This window comes from Sorex fumeus, unplaced genomic scaffold (assembly GCF_029834395.1).
Source record: "Sorex fumeus unplaced genomic scaffold, SorFum_2.1 ptg000044l, whole genome shotgun sequence".
NCBI lineage: Eukaryota > Metazoa > Chordata > Mammalia > Eulipotyphla > Soricidae > Sorex > Sorex fumeus.
This window is the reverse complement of record NW_026606101.1, coordinates 10016215-10031734: the sequence shown is the minus strand read 5'-3', so window position 1 is coordinate 10031734 and position 15520 is coordinate 10016215. Positions and strand designations below refer to the sequence as shown.

The 15520-nt window shown below is 57.7% G+C and overlaps 1 protein-coding gene across 12 annotated transcripts in view; it reads left to right on the top strand.

Annotated features, from left to right (window-relative positions):
- EPB41L1 (erythrocyte membrane protein band 4.1 like 1) overlaps positions 1 to 15520 on the top strand; it is a 115971-nt gene that overhangs the window by 71866 nt on the left and 28585 nt on the right. For 10 of the 12 annotated variants that reach the window (XM_056122010.1, XM_056122009.1, XM_056122019.1 and 7 more), the window contains 8 exons: positions 2110 to 2328; positions 4591 to 4678; positions 5096 to 5248; positions 6984 to 7081; positions 7276 to 7451; positions 9568 to 9716; positions 10757 to 10792; positions 12782 to 12964. In XM_056122010.1, the coding sequence (XP_055977985.1) occupies positions 2110 to 2328; positions 4591 to 4678; positions 5096 to 5248; positions 6984 to 7081; positions 7276 to 7451; positions 9568 to 9716; positions 10757 to 10792; positions 12782 to 12964 (1102 nt within the window). The remainder of the gene's footprint in view (positions 1 to 2109; positions 2329 to 4590; positions 4679 to 5095; positions 5249 to 6983; positions 7082 to 7275; positions 7452 to 9567; positions 9717 to 10756; positions 10793 to 12781; positions 12965 to 15520) is intronic. The other 2 variants (XM_056122020.1, XM_056122011.1) reach the window with 1 other exon arrangement.

Genomic DNA, 15520 nt, shown 5'->3' with positions numbered 1-15520 from the left:
TCCATTGTGTATATGTACCATAGCGTTATTTTATTTCATTTTTATTTTCTTATCCAATCATCTGTTCTTGGGCTCTTGGGTTGTTTCCAGGATTTTTGATTTTGATTTTAATTTTTTATCCAATCTTCTGTTCTTGGGCACTTGGGTTGTTTCCAGGTTCTGGAGTCCAAACTATTCTGGCCCAAAATAAATGGTTGAAAGTGATGAAGTGAGAGATTGGTCAGAACATTGGGCAGGTTTTCCAACCTTTTCTTATGGTTACGCACAGTGCTCAGGAGCCCACACTTGTTCTGTCAGAGCGAGTGCAACTCTGGAGCCTGCCCTGAGCACCCGGGGCCGAGGCTGCTCCTCCTGTCTGCCAGAGCTGCGGTTCTGTCTGCAAAGCGGTGCCACGGAGCGGCACAAATTGCACTAAGTGAAAGCCACTTAGAGGGGGAAAAATGGGGAAACACAGCAAAACAGGCTCCAAGGAGGCATTGCTGGCTGAGAATGATCTGCAGCGTTTTCCGGAAATGCACAGTAACTGGAAAACAGCAATAAAAAAATAGCATTAAATGATTCTAAAAATTGTAAAACCCGTCCAAGTGTGCATAAAAGTTATATAAAGAAAATCATGGCCTACTGATTGGAAATGTTTTCTTTAAACCTGTTGGGTTTGAGTTCCAATGATAACTGGTTGCAGGAGGAGCACTTTTTTTTCTTTTTTTAGTACACCTTGCAATACTCAGGCCTCACTCCTGGCTTTGCAATCAGAGATCACTCCTGGAAGGCTTTAGGAACTATATAGGGCCCAGGGATTGAACCCGGGTCAGCTGCATGCAAGGCAAGTGCCCTACCCACTGTGCTATCACTCCAGCCCCTGGGAGCATGTTTGGAGGTAACACAGGAGGTTCATCTGTGCTAGGATGCAGGTGCTAAGGTACCAAGTGGGGGGGGGTGGTGGTGCTCAAGTTACAGGTGCCATCCTGGGGAGGACCCTCTGTACAGCATGTGTCCTGAGGAGCAGATGTTATTCGTGCTGTGCACGTGGCAAGTACAGGTCACCTGGAAGCTGCCTGCTGCCCCCTGTGTGCAGATCGGGGAGGACTGAGCACTCCACAGACAACAGGAGCTGCTGGCGGGCGAGATGGTGACCCGGTCTGCACCAGGAGGAAAACTAATGCTTCCTCTCAAGTCTGACGTTCTTAAAACCACTGGAAATATATCAGGGACCAGAGATAGGGTCTTGGCACTTGCCTTGTATTCTGAAAAACGTAGTTTGAATCCCTGACACCATCTAAGGTCCTCCAAGCTCTACCAGGGGAGAACAGCCCCTGAGCACCACTGGACGTGTCCCAACCCTCCACCCCCAATCTCTTAAAAATGAATGTGTGAAGGGCCAGGGATACAGTGTAAGAGGAGAGGGCCTTGCCTTGCAGTCCCTTGAGGTCACTCCTGGACATAGAGCCAGGAAAACTCCTGAATACCACCAGGTGTGCCCCCAGAATCCAAATTTTGCACCCCAAAAAGAATTTGTCACACAGTGAAGTGCTGCAGAAGCCCTGGGTTCTATCCCTGGCACTGTGGGTATTGCTTCCAAACAAACAAACAAACAAAAAATGGAAAAGGAAAGAAAAGCACAGCCAAGGGCCAGAGCAACACTCCAGCGGGCAGTATGCTTGCCTTGTACGCAGCCAACCCGAACTTGATCCCCAGCACCCCATTTGGCACCCACGCCCCAGCCAGGAGTAAGCCTGAGCAGAGCCCAGTGTGACCCCTCCCCCCAAAAAAATAAACAAACCAAACGAAAAATGGACCAAACTGGCAGATGACTATGAAATTGTCGAAGCAGGGACGGTCGAAAGAATCTCTCAAAACTCAGACATGAACAAAAGTGTTTCAAGCCTCCTAACCTGATGCCAAGTTACTGTCGGCCCATGCTGTGGAAACGCTCTCTTCAGACACGCCCTGATTGGGGGCTCTGGGAGTGCAGGTGTCTAGGCGCCTTCCATGGCCTCTGAACTTCCATGACGCCTTCCATGGCTTTGGCGCTGCTGGGCGCGTGGGGACAGCTGTGCCCGGGCGCATCTTGGCGGGGCCCCGGCTTATGCATCCTCTCCCCGCCTGCAGATACTACCTGTGCCTGCAGCTGCGGGCGGACATCATCACGGGCCGCCTGCCCTGCTCCTTCGTCACGCACGCGCTGCTGGGCTCCTACGCCGTGCAGGCCGAGCTGGGCGACTATGACGCCGAGGAGCACGTGGCCAACTACGTCAGCGAGCTCCGCTTTGCCCCCAACCAGACCCGGGAGCTGGAGGAGAGGATCATGGAGCTGCACAAGACGTACCGGTGAGGGGCTGGAGCAATGGCACCGCAGGGAGGGCGTTTGCCTTGCACGCGGCCGACCCGGGTTCGATTCCCTGCACTCATATCGTCCCCCAAGCACCGCCAGGAGTAATTCCTGGGTACAGAGCCAGGAATAACCCCTGTGCATTGTGGGTGTGACCCAAAAAGAAAAAAAAAAGATGTACCGGTGAGCGTCCCCCACCTCCCCCCTGGCAGATGCTGGCTCTCAGCAGCCCGGAATGTTCTTCCTTGGATGCTGTCACTCTCACTCAGGTGTGCATGAGAGCTAGCCCTTCCCTCCAGCTGCCTCTGTCCAGGGGAAATGAAGGTCATTAGCCGCATCCGCTGCTAAGCTCCTCCGGGGATGTGATAATCCCCAGCCCCTGACCTGTGCCAATCAGTCCTTTCATCTGTCAGCGGGAGATAGAAAGCCCCGGCGTGCCCCTGCTGCCTGGGTCCCCACCTTCAATGCAGGACTGGGGGCTCTAAAGCCAGACCGCCGTCGGGGCTCACCTGGCTCTGCCCTTTCTAGCCGGGATCTCAGCCAGGCAGCGCCCTCCCCTCGGATTCTCCTCACCTGTTCCCTGGGGCTGCTAAGAACACCTGCCTTGTCGAATTGCTGCGGGGCATCAGCCACTCCCCTAGAGACCCCCCTGTGTCAGCAGTGCCATGGGCGGAGGGAGCAGCCGGACGCTCCCTGGCCCCCTGCTGCCCTTAACTGGGTGGAGGCCCCAGTGAGCAGCATTGAACCACAGCTGGAACTCGAGGCAGAGCATTAATTGTGCAGGATCCTGAGCCTCACCAGACCCCAGATAATAGATGCCTAGGACCCCGCCCCAAGTCATTGTAACTCACTGAATGCCTCCCCCAACACCCGCCCCCCCCCCCCCAGCTTTCAAAGGCCATGCTGTGAGGAGGCCACCACCTTGGGTAGTGTGTGCGTGGGGGGGTGGGGCGGGGGGAATCCTCAAAGGAAATGGTCTCCAGGGGCCATTCAAACTGCATATGCTTTGGGCTTTCCGCACATGGTTGTTATGTGGGGATGTGCTCTGGGGGGGCTGGAAGGCTTCTCCTGGTGGGGACTCTGGCAGCTGTGAGGATGGAGGCGGCGAGGAGGGGTGCCCCGGAGGCTGCAGCTGGAGAGACCCCGGCTGGGTGTGGTGGGACAGATGCAGTGTGTCTATGTACACGTGTGTGTGGGGGTAAGGGGTTCAGATATGTCTCCCAAAACTCAGACACCAGTTCTGACTGGTTAGTGACCAGTGCTGTCCTATTGTGTTGAGTCGGAGGCAGAAGATGTTCGCCCAGGGACCTCGGGGAGTGCTGTCCGGCCGCCCGCTGCGTCATCCCTCCAGAGGGAGCAGGAGGGGTTAGGGAGGGTTGGAGTCATTCTGACTCAGAGGAAGTTCCCATCAGCGGGGGCTGCGGAAATGCCCCCGGTCACTCCCCCCCAGATGTCGGTCCCCTCGGTGCCCAGAGTCCACAGACCCCATGCCCCTCGGCTCCCGGAGGTGGGAAGAGCAGAGACGGGGAGACAGATGGGAGGAGAGGGGACAGCGGTGTGTGACGTGGCTGGAACACCAGCTCCCATGTCACCTTGTCTGGATTCACACTCTGACTTGATGCCCATGGAGAGCCGTTCAACCTTCCCAGGCCAGTTTGCACCCCTGGGAGAGGGGAGTGATGAGAGTCTCTCCCGGGAGCCCGGAAGGGGGTCTGGAACATCAGGCATCTGTGTCAGCACAGACAGTGAATGTTTACTGGAGTTCAGTGTGAAGTGGGCACTGACCCAACAGCCAAAGCCCAGAGGGACCTCAGCGGGTCCCAGAGCCCCTCCGTCCAGCAAGGAGAGTGTCCATCGTTAACTTCAGGGAGAGGAAGTAGGTTCCGACACCAAATCCTAGCAGAAATGTCTCCCTCTTGCAGGGAATTGTTGTGTATCCCAGGGGGGTTGGTTAGGGGCTGCCATCTCCATGGTGCATGATTTTCACTTGATCACAGTGAACCAAAACTTGTGGCTCACCTGTAACTCAGTGGCAGGAGGCAAACATCTGAACTCAGCTCAGTCCTGGAAAGCTTCCTGGAGGCAACAGACTGGGCATGGGCTTGGAGAGGATGGGAGGTTGGGAGGATGGAAGAAGTGCAGGAGTCCATCAGCCTGTACTGGAGGCCAGGTGGAGGGAGTTTCCTCTAGAAGTGGCCGTCTTGGGCCACAGGCTTGCTGGGCCCTGCCAGTGCCACCTGCGACCCTGTCTTTCCCCTTAGGGGCATGACCCCGGGAGAGGCAGAGATCCACTTCCTGGAGAACGCCAAGAAGCTTTCCATGTACGGAGTAGACCTGCACCACGCCAAGGTACGTCGGCCCAGCCGGTGCCCCAGGAACTGCCAGGTCCCACCAGAGGACACGGGGCCCAGCGTGAATCCCCCCGACCTTTCCCTCCCTGCCTCTCATCCCTCCATTTCACAGTCTGTACTTCTCCCCACGACGGTCCCTCGTTTTCTCCCATTACTGTGTTTGGGTCGGATCTGTTTGGCCACCACTAGCTGGGGCGCCCCCTGGAGGAAAGGCATAGCCCGACATTTCTGGAGCCTGCTGGGCACCTGGAACAACCTGGCACCAAATAGAAAGCCGGTGGGGAGCAGTGAATGCCGGCGTGCGGACGCACGAGAGGAAGAGCGAAGGAGAGGGTCGTCCACTGTCCCTGGGCTCCGGTGGGGCCCCCCGGCCCCTGCGAACGGGAGGCTGGGCTTCAGGCTGCTTCTCGTGCAGGATTCGGAGGGCATCGACATCATGCTCGGCGTCTGCGCCAACGGCCTGCTCATCTACCGCGACCGGCTGAGGATCAACCGCTTTGCCTGGCCCAAGATCCTCAAGATCTCCTACAAGAGGAGTAACTTCTACATCAAGATCCGGCCGGGGGAGGTGAGCTGCCGCTGCTCGCTGGAGTCGGCTGGAGGGTGGGCCCCTGCGCCGGGTCTGGGTTTTGTGCCCAGGATCCATGGGCGGGCAGGCGCGGAGATATCCCTTTCCTGTTGAACACTTCACATCTGAGATGTGTGCCTGCACACATGCACACACAGATACACACAGACATACAGACATGTACACAGATAGACACTCACAAATGTGCACAGATCCAAACACACACAAATACACACAGACACACCAGTGATAGATATATGTGGAGTGGTGCACAGATATACACACATGTATGCACAGACACACAAGTGCACAGATAAACTTAGACACACAGAGTTACGCAACACAGATATAGACATACAATACAGTTGCATACACAGAGACACAGACAAATACGAAAGTACATAAACACAGATACACAATCACGGCTACAGATATACATAGACACACAGAGGTCCACACGGACACAGTTACAGACACACACATGCACACGGATGTACACACAGACACACACAGATACACAGGCACAGACACACAGACACATACACAAACATTCACCCACACAGACACACACAGGCAGGTGCAGCCAGGCACACGCAGACCCGCACGAGCGCACAGACACACCGATAAAAGTGTCTGTTCCTGGTGCACCTCTGTGCGGCCCTGTTCACAGCTCCGCTTCCATAGCGGGTCCTTGTGTGTGGGCATCCTAAGACACAGACCATGGCCGCAGGCACACAGGCCGGACAGTGGCCTGGCCTCCATCTCACCCCTCCTGAGCCCAAATGGCTCTAGCTCTAGACAGAGACCACTGGCCCCCATAGCCCTCCTCACCTGCCCCCTGCGATGTCCTCCCCACAGTTCTCCTGACTGGTCTCTACAAACCCCCTCACCTGCACGCTTCAGTGTCCTCCTCACCAGCCTCCTGCCTCCATGGCCACCAGGTCTCGGTCCCCATAACCACTAAAGAGCGCTTAAAAGCCACCCGTCCCCCTTCCGTCAGATTATGGCAGACCCACCTCCCCTCCCTTCCCAGAGCGCCTTTCCTGGGCCAGAGAGAAAGTACAGATGCTAAGCTGCTTGCCTTCATGTGGTTCTCTCTGTTTCGACCCCAAGCACTGCATACATTCTCCCAAGCTCCCCCAGGAGTGATCCTGAGTCCCGAGCCAGGACTAAACCCTGAGTATCTCCCAGTGTGAACCAAAACAAACGAGAGGGCCCCTTTCCCACCACAGCTGGTTTAAGCCCACTGGGAGGCGCCTTCCTCTCTCTGCCTCGGCCACACTGCCCCCTGCCCACTGCGCTCTGGCTCTTTGGCCTGCTCCCAGATCCCTGAGAAAACCCAGGGCCTTCCCACCTGGAGCCCTTTACTCCTGATGTGCCGCTTCCTGAAACCCTCTTCCTGCCATCCCAGCTGGGCGCTTCCTCCCCATCCTTCAGATCTCGGTTCCAAAGCTTCCCTGCCCCCTTCCCCACAGCACCCAGCCCTCTTCGTCAAGCCCACATGGCTCCACGCCATTACTGGGAATCGCTTATGCCTCTCAGAGCCCCAGGGCCTCCTGCCTCAGTCGCCTGGTGGCTGCGTGCTTGCTCTGCACCAGCCATGGAACAGAACCGGGGCTTGTCCCCTTGAGTAAATGCACGCATGAATGAATGCACGCGTGTGTGAGCAGGCAGATGTGGCGTGGCGGTGAGAGAGGCCGGGCCCGACTTTTCACCCGGCCTTCTTGCTTGGCAGTACGAGCAGTTCGAGAGCACCATTGGCTTCAAGCTCCCAAACCACCGGTCAGCCAAGAGGCTGTGGAAAGTCTGCATCGAGCACCACACCTTCTTCCGGTGAGCCTGGCCCTGGGGCGGGGCAGTGGGGGTGGTAGCAGGTATGTGTGTGTGGGTGCTCCCAGGGGCTCTAGGAGAGGCTGCTCACCCCCACCCCCAGCCTCTCCCTGGCTAGCCCCAGGCATGTTGGGGGCCAGTGGGCCAGTGGGGTGCAGGCCTGATCCCTCTCCTCCTCACCACCCTCTCCCCTGCAGGTTGGTGTCCCCTGAACCCCCACCCAAAGGCTTCCTGGTGATGGGCTCCAAGTTCCGGTATAGTGGGAGGACCCAGGCCCAGACGCGCCAGGCCAGTGCCCTCATCGACCGGCCTGCGCCCTTATTTGAGCGTTCCTCCAGCAAACGGTACACCATGTCCCGCAGCCTTGATGGAGGTGAGCCTCACGATGTGGGGGAGGGGGATGCCCAGGGCAAAGATGCTCTGCCGGGTCAGTACCCAGTATGGAGGCTTGACCACACCTGACACCTGGGCAGCTCAGGAACAGGGGCACAGGGGCTCAGCCAGCCGCCAGCATCATTCCCGCCAGGATGAGACCCCACCATGCTTTGGGCTTCCTGGGACCTCCCTGAGATGTTGTTGCCCTTTTGGGGTTCCAGATTCAGCTTGGTGGTATTTTGGGTCTCCTGTCCAAGATGCTTAGAAATTACCAGATCCTCACTGTCTGTGGAGGGCACAAACTGTACCCCTAGCCAGAGAGGAGGCTGTTCTTCTGGTTCCTTTTGACCAGAACGTGAGTTGAGGTCAGCCACATGGTGCTCTCTGCTGCCCTCACTCTGTTGGGCTGCTGAGAGCCCCTTGTGTCAGCAAGGATTGGCCCTGTATGTCCGGTTACATATCAGGGCTTCTGAAAATAAGGTTCATAAACTACATCAGAATCAACGATGAGTTTGTTAAACCCAGATGGCCAGGACTCCCCACCCCTCTCCCTTGGGATCTACATATCAGAGTTTGTGGGAGATGTTCAGAAGTCACACGGAGTGCTGGGGTGAATGGATCTGAGTTAGATCTCAACCTGGACACTCCGTAGCTGCTCTGTGGGCATGGGAAGTAATCAGTATGGATGCATGGAATGATGGGAAAGTAATCAGTATGGATGCATGGAATGATGGGAAAGTAATCAGTATGGATGCATGGGATGGATGGATGGATGGATGGATGGATGGATGGATGGATGGACGGATGAACGGATGGATGGGTGGATGGATGGACAGATGGGTTGGTGTATGGATGGATGGTTGGATGGGTGGGTGGGTGGACAGGTGGATGGGTAGACAGATGGGTAGATGGATGCAGAGATGGATGGATGAATGGATGGACAGATGGATGGATAGATGGATGGATGGATGGATGGATGGGAGGCTTGAGCAGCTTGACTCCTGTCTCCTCTTCTACTAGATAAAGAGTGCCTGCTTCTGGTGTTAGAGAGAGAACTAAACAAGTTTATGCCTACACAACGCCCAGAACAAGTCTCATATATCCTGGAACCTTAACAAATTATAGTCAGTTACAAACGGTTTTTTGTTATCACATAATAAACTGCTGTTTTTAGGCTTCTGAGGGGTAGCTTAACTTTTAGATTTCTGAGGGGCAGCTTAGAGGTGAAAGGAGGGATGGTAGACCCACCCGAACTCGGGCAATTCTGAGGGCGAGGGTGTGTGGCCCTTTCCTTGGTGCTCATTGAACAGGAGACTAAAGCACATCCCACGGGGGCCCAGCCACATGGGCAGAGGGCAGAGTGCTGAGTGCCCTGGGGAGAGAGAATCGTCTCTCTCCAGGGCTTTGCAGCGAGGGTGCTGGTGGGGCAGGGTTGGAAGGATCCCCATGCATCTGGGAGTCTAATGAGTCAGTGGGGAGGGGAGCACTGTCTCAGGATCCCCCGGGCTGTGTTTGGAGAGTGTGAGGTTCTGCACAGGCCAGTCTGGGGCCGAGGAGCCACCTTAGTCTCCTAGAGAGAAGTGAAGGGCGAACAGTGAAGCAGCACCTGGACTGTCTCCCTCTGCCGCCACCTACACACACACACACGCACGCACGCACTCACAGGAGCTGATAGGCGGCTTCACCCTGATTCCCTGAGAGCTCCCAGCAGGGACACAGCCTGCCGCCTGTGGCCTGGGATCTGTGGCAGGGGACAGCATCAGCATCCGGTCTAGTCATCGGTGCCCAGTGCTCTGGTGGGCAGCAGCAGATGAAGGCTTGCCTTGAGCCGACCACTCTATCCCGTCCTTCCCTCATGGCCTTTGCTGAGGGAAGTGGGTGCTGATTGTTGCGGGAACTGAGGCCCAGACGGGCTGTGGAACTTACCTGAGGTCACATGACCAACATCTGGCTTTGAGATTTGAAGCCCCCTCCCATCTGCGCAAGCCCTGGGCCAGGCCGCTTCTCCCCTCCTGGGGCTGTTTTGGGGCTGTGAGGAAGCCACTCTTGGGTGAGGCAGCACTGGCTCCCCGGGAGGACCCTCACCTGGCCCCCTGCTGTCTCTGACCCTTCAGCAGAGTTCTCCCGCCCGGCCTCCGTCAGTGAGAACCATGATGCAGGCCCAGATGGTGACAAGCGGGAGGAGGATGGCGAGTCAGGGGGTCGGCGGTCAGAGGCGGAGGAGGGCGAGCTCAGGACGCCCACCAAGATCAAGGAGCTCAAGGTAGGAGCCTGGCTTTCCCCTACCCTCTGACCTGGGGTTGGGGGTCGTCCTGAGTCCCGCCTTGACCTTCAGGTGACCCCAAGTTGGGGGAGGGTATCAACACCTGGCCAGGGGACATGCTGACCTGTGCCTGTGTCCCCCACTTGCCCCATTCCCTGGGGAAGCTGTTCCCAGAGGAGTCCAGTCCTCTGTCACTCCCAACTCCCCACATGCCTGTGACCTGATCTGCACAGCCCCCTCTTACCCGTGCCCCATGGGCCCTCTCAGAAGGAGGGGGGTCCACCTGCTGCACCACCTAACCCTCACCTGAGCACACATTCATCAGGCATGTACTGCCTCAGATCCCCTGCCTGCCAGCAGACATGCCACATACGTACATATGTCATACATGCACGCCCACACGTGTGCACACACGTACATCTGCTTATACTCACACACGTGCACGTATGACACATCAACACAGGCCACAGTGTACATATGCATGCACACATGTCATCACATGCACACCCTCACCTGTACACACAATCACATATACACACCTGCTTATACTCACGTGCACACCTGACACATCAACACAGGCCACAGTGTATTTACACATGTGACACATGTCAGAGTACATGTGCAGGTGTGTGCACATGAACATCTCACCAGTGCATTTGTGGCATATCAACCCGTGTCATGGTATACACACATGTGCACGGCCCACTGTGTGTCCCCTTGTATGTGTGTGATGCATTGACACAGGTCACGATGCACACACATGCACGTACATGGGCACGTGGGGCTGGACCCTCCCCATTGTCCAAAGCACTCTCTGACACAGCAGCCAGAGCCCTCATGTCCCTCCTGGCATCCACTCCTGACCCAGTGTTCCATCTACACACCCCTTGCCGCACACCCCTAGCCCCGCGGGGGGGCCCCCAGCTTCCCTGGCCGCTGCCTCTTGGGTGAGGGCTCCGGGCTGGGCCAGTCGCGGGGCCTCAAAAACCGTTGGTTCTACTGACCCTGCCGGTTCCTTCCGTCCTCCCACGCCCCGCCAGCCGGAGCAGGAAACCACGCCGCGACACAAGCAGGAGGTACTGCATGGCCATCCCAGCCTGCCCGGCCCTTCACAGCCCGTCTCATGTGTCCATCCCAGACCCAGTCCCGAACTGTCCCACATCCGCGCCGTCTCTCCCACTGTTCCCCTCCCTCTCCCTGCTCCCCCTGCTCAGGCCCCACCCACCACCCTTTCCATCCATCAGCCCCACCTCTGCGGACCCCTCAGCTTGCTTCCCATCAGCAGGTCCCATCCTGCTTCCATGGAGCCCTCCCCTCCCCCACAGCCCTCTACACTCATCTCCGGCACCACCATTTGCTCCCATCTCCATGTCATCTGTGCCCCATGTCTTCACCCAGGTTTCCTGCTGTCTCTGTCGGGTCCCAGGTGTGGGCATGGGGATGGAACCTGGGAGAACATCCGGTTCTCCCCAGACTCCCTGGGGCGGGGCCTGCGGCCACTCTTACCTCTGCCTCCCCCCCGCTGGGCCCACTGGGCCTCCTTCCCTCTCAGTGTCCAGCTTCGTTCAACAACTGATGGCAAAAGATGTGGGGTTCTTGGGGGCTGGAATAATAGCATAGCGGGTAGGGTGTTTGCCTCGCACGTGCCCATCCCAGGTTCGATCCCAGCATCCCATATGGTCCCCTAAGCACCGCCAGGAGCAATTCCTGAGTGCATTAGCCAGGAGTAACCCCTGAGCATTGCCAGGTATGACCCAAAAAGAAAAAAAAAGATGTGGGGTTCTCTCTGGGAAAGGGAAAGGGCCATGGTGGGGTCAAAGAGGGCCCTGGCCTTGGACCCTGACCATGATCTGCATTGCGACCGCTGTTCTGCCCCCGACCCTTGGGGGACCTTGGGGAGGTACCCTCAGCCCCGGAACCCTCACCCGCACAGCAGGGCATCGGTACGAATTTCTCCCATGGCACTGAGCTTCCAGGGTGCCAGCCTACAGGGCTCCTGCCAGCTGGGGACACCCCATGCCTGCCAAGCCCATGACAGATTTAGGAGGGAGAACCCCCAATCCCAATGATGGGTCCTTGGCACCCAGCCGGCAGCTGTGCCAGGCTCCATGGGCTCAGACGCCTCAGCTGCCATCCTCAGCGCCCCGCCGGTGCTGGCTTCCCCTGAGGGCACACAGGGTCACCAGGGTTGGGCCCCCAGGAGCAGACTCCAGGCTCTGGGCCAGCTTATCTTCCAGACAGTCCGTAAACCTCCTCATCTGACTTTGTAATCAGCCAATATTTTTCCAACTGAGGTGATGGTGCCCAGACAGCTATACAGAGAGGGCCCGGGCTGCCTGCCCATCCCCATCCCAGCCCCTGGGTAGAGGCTGGACCTCTGCTGGGCAGAGGCGGGTCCTCTGTAAACGGAACTTTGCACAGTCCTACCATTTACCAGGAAGCTCCCCCACCTCTGTGCTCACACCCAGCCCGAGGTCGTCCTCTCTTCTCCCTGGTCTCCCAGCACCCCCCCACCCGAACACCCCACAGCACCCTCATTTCTGCCCGGTTAGGTGTCCCCTGCCACAATCTGCTCTGCAGTCAGGGCCCACAGATGCCGGGGAGATACGGCAGGCCAGCAAACCGGGGCGCACAGCGAGAAGGGGGGACATGACCCTGCCCTAGCTCTTGGCCTTGTGGGTGCCCCCTTTATCCAGATGATGTGGCTTTAGGGACATCTTGACTCAGCCCTGAGCAGGGGCAGCCCTGAGCTGGAAGGAGCCCTGCTGCACCCATGGGAGATGACGGCTGGCCCAGGAGAGCCCAACGACTCTGACTGTGGGCTCCTAAGCAGAGGGACTCCCCGTCTGGGTCCTGAGCACCCCAGTCCCTGGGCTGACCGGAAGTCTCTCTTGGCCCTTTAGTGCCTCGGTTGAGGCTTCCAGCTCTGTCCAGGTGAGGCAGGGCAGCAAGATAAGGGCAGTGACCGTTGTTGCCGCAGGTCAGCTGCCCAGCTGCCCCCAGCCCTCACCCTGCGCCCAGCGTCCCCGCTCGGGGGCTCACCGCTGTGCCCTCTGCACCCCTAGTTCTTAGACAAGCCGGAGGACGTGCTGCTGAAGCACCAGGCCAGCATCAACGAGCTCAAGCGGACGCTGAAGGAGCCCAACAGCAAACTCATCCACCGGGACCGGGACTGGGAGCGCGAGCGCCGGCTGCCCTCCTCGCCCGCCTCCCCCTCCCCCAAGGGCACCCCCGAGAAAGCCAGCGAGGTAGGCTTCAGGGGCGGGGTGGCTGTGCGCCTGGACATGGCTTCCGGCCTTCGCTTCTCTGCCCCACCCCCACATTGCTGCCAGAAATGGTGGGGTGGAAGGTGGGTGGAGAAATGTTTTAAATCTGGGAAGATTGAATCACACACACACACACACACACACACACACACACACGCACGCACGCACACACACACATGCCAAAAAATGCTGAGGACTCAAAAAATTTTTATTTATCAAAAAGAAAAGTAGGATTTAGTTCAGATGCCAGAAGGCAAGAAACACGGGTTGCACCACTAGCACCTCTGTGTTAGAGCCCCTGGCTCCAGGGCACACCTCAATGTGTGGGTTCGTGGGGCCCCAGAACCTGCTTTCCCACACACACACCCCTTCTCCATTATACCCTGGCAGAAGAATGAGCAAGTCCTCAGCATATTTTAGTCTGGCTGATGGGACAGTCGGGAGTGAGCTGGAGGGACAAGCAGGGGTGAGCCACTGGTGGGACACATGGGCCATGGGACAGCAGCTGTGAGCCACTCACTGGTGGTATATCAGGGTCCTGGAACAGCCGAGTGTGAGCTGTCGGTGGCTTGTGCTGGCCATGGGGGCAACCCGGTGTGAGCCACCAGTAGTATGCACAGTTCATGGGACAGCCACTGGTGGGATGCATGGGTTATGGGACAGGCAGCTGTGAGCCACCAGTGGTACACAGGGTGATGGTACAACTAGGTATGAGCCATCAGTGGCACACAGGGTCATGGGACAGCTGGGTGTGAGCCACCAGTGGTACACAGGGTCATGGACAGCTGGGTGTGAGCCACTGGTGGTCCATGCCATCATCAAGGCACTTTCAGCAGGTGCCCCAGCGAGTCTCAGGCACTGCTACATGGTTCCAGCCCATCCCCTAAACTGCAGCTGTCTGTGTCGACCGTGAGAAGACGAACTGGGGTGGGTTGGGGGCGTCTCTCCTGGAAGACCCCTCAGTCCCTCGGGTGGAGCAGAGGTTCCCCACAGCGAGATGAGACCTGTGGCCATTGCTTCAAGGAAGGACCCCCCCCCCCACACACACACCCGCCTTTCCGCGCCGCAAACACGTGTGGGGGTGTTTTCTCAATTGAATGCAAGATAAAGATAGGACTTCTTGAGAAGCCCCGTATTTATAACCCCCAAGCTGTTATTTTTAGGGCTGCTAACTCTTGGCAGGATTCATCCCCATTCCTACGGAGGTTTTTTCTCTCTAGCACTGCTGCTCACTGGTCTCAAACCCCAACTGTGGTCTAGACATCTGCTTTCTGGCCAGTTCTCGCGTCCTAGCCCCACTGTCCACTGCCAGCCAGCCAGATCCCTCCCAGATGCAACCCTGCCCCCACCTCCACCCCCCCACACACACCCGGGGGGCACTTACTGACCATTTCGCGGGCAGGTGACTGCACCGAAGGTCACCTGCGCACAGCCTCCCTTCCAGAGCTGGCTAGAACCTGCTTGGTTCAAGCTTGGCGTTTTAAAGAAGGGGACTGGGGAAACCAAGGTATCCAATGGGGAAGGCCTTGTGACCTGTTAGATGGCTGAGTGCCACCTCCGCACCTGTGGAGGTTTGGCCTGCGTGCAGTGATGCAGCCTTGAAAGCCAAGCCAGTGGTTGTGTGAGCACTGCGACTCCGGCCGTCCCTGTAACCGGGGCCTCTTCCAGGGAGGCTGCCATGGGGACAGTCTAGCCGGTGACTCAATTAGGGGCCATGGAAAGGGAGGAAATTTCTGCTTCTGGGGGCACCTCTGGCACAACCAGGACCCTCAAGACCTCCCAGGGCTGGACTGGAGTGATAGCACAGCGGGTAGAGCGTTTGCCTTGCATGCGGCTGATCCGGGTTCAATCCCCGGCATCCCATCTGGTCTCCCCAGCACTGCCACGAGTAATTCCTGAGTGCAGAGTCAGGAGTGACCCCTGAGCATCGCCGGGTGTGACCCAAGAAACAAAATAAGTAAATAAATAAATAAAGCCTCCCGGGGGCTGGGCCACGGGGGCTGGTGTAGTGACCAACTGCACATGCCCCACCCCATTCTGCCCTTGAGCGAGACTCAACCCTGGTGGCCTCTACTTAGTCCCAGGGTGGGCCAGTGTCGAGGTCTGGCAGTGGCGGAGGCAGGGCGGAGCTCCGCTAGCTTGTGTTCTGAGCAGCCTGGCTTGAGGGGAGCCCCACCTGCTGGCCACAGCTGGAAGTGCTAGAAGAGATGTTAAGGAAAATCTCTCTTTTATCCCACCCGCGCCCTCTAGTGGCGTAGTCGCTTGCTGGAAGGAGTTGGTCCAGGAGCTCACTGGGGAGCGAGGGATGGGGTTTCAGCGGCCTGCACACCCCACTGGCATCTAGAGATGCTTGAAGATTGTAGAGGAAGGGAGGAGTCCTTAGCCGAGGGCTGGACCGGGACTAATGCGCTCACAGCTCTGAGCCTCGCTGGGGAACAGTGATCAAAGGGGGTCCCCACCCACAGCCCCTCGAGAGGGCTGGTGGAAAGTTTGAGGGAACCTTGGGTATAAAAGCACTTCAGAGTGCTGACAAGGCGG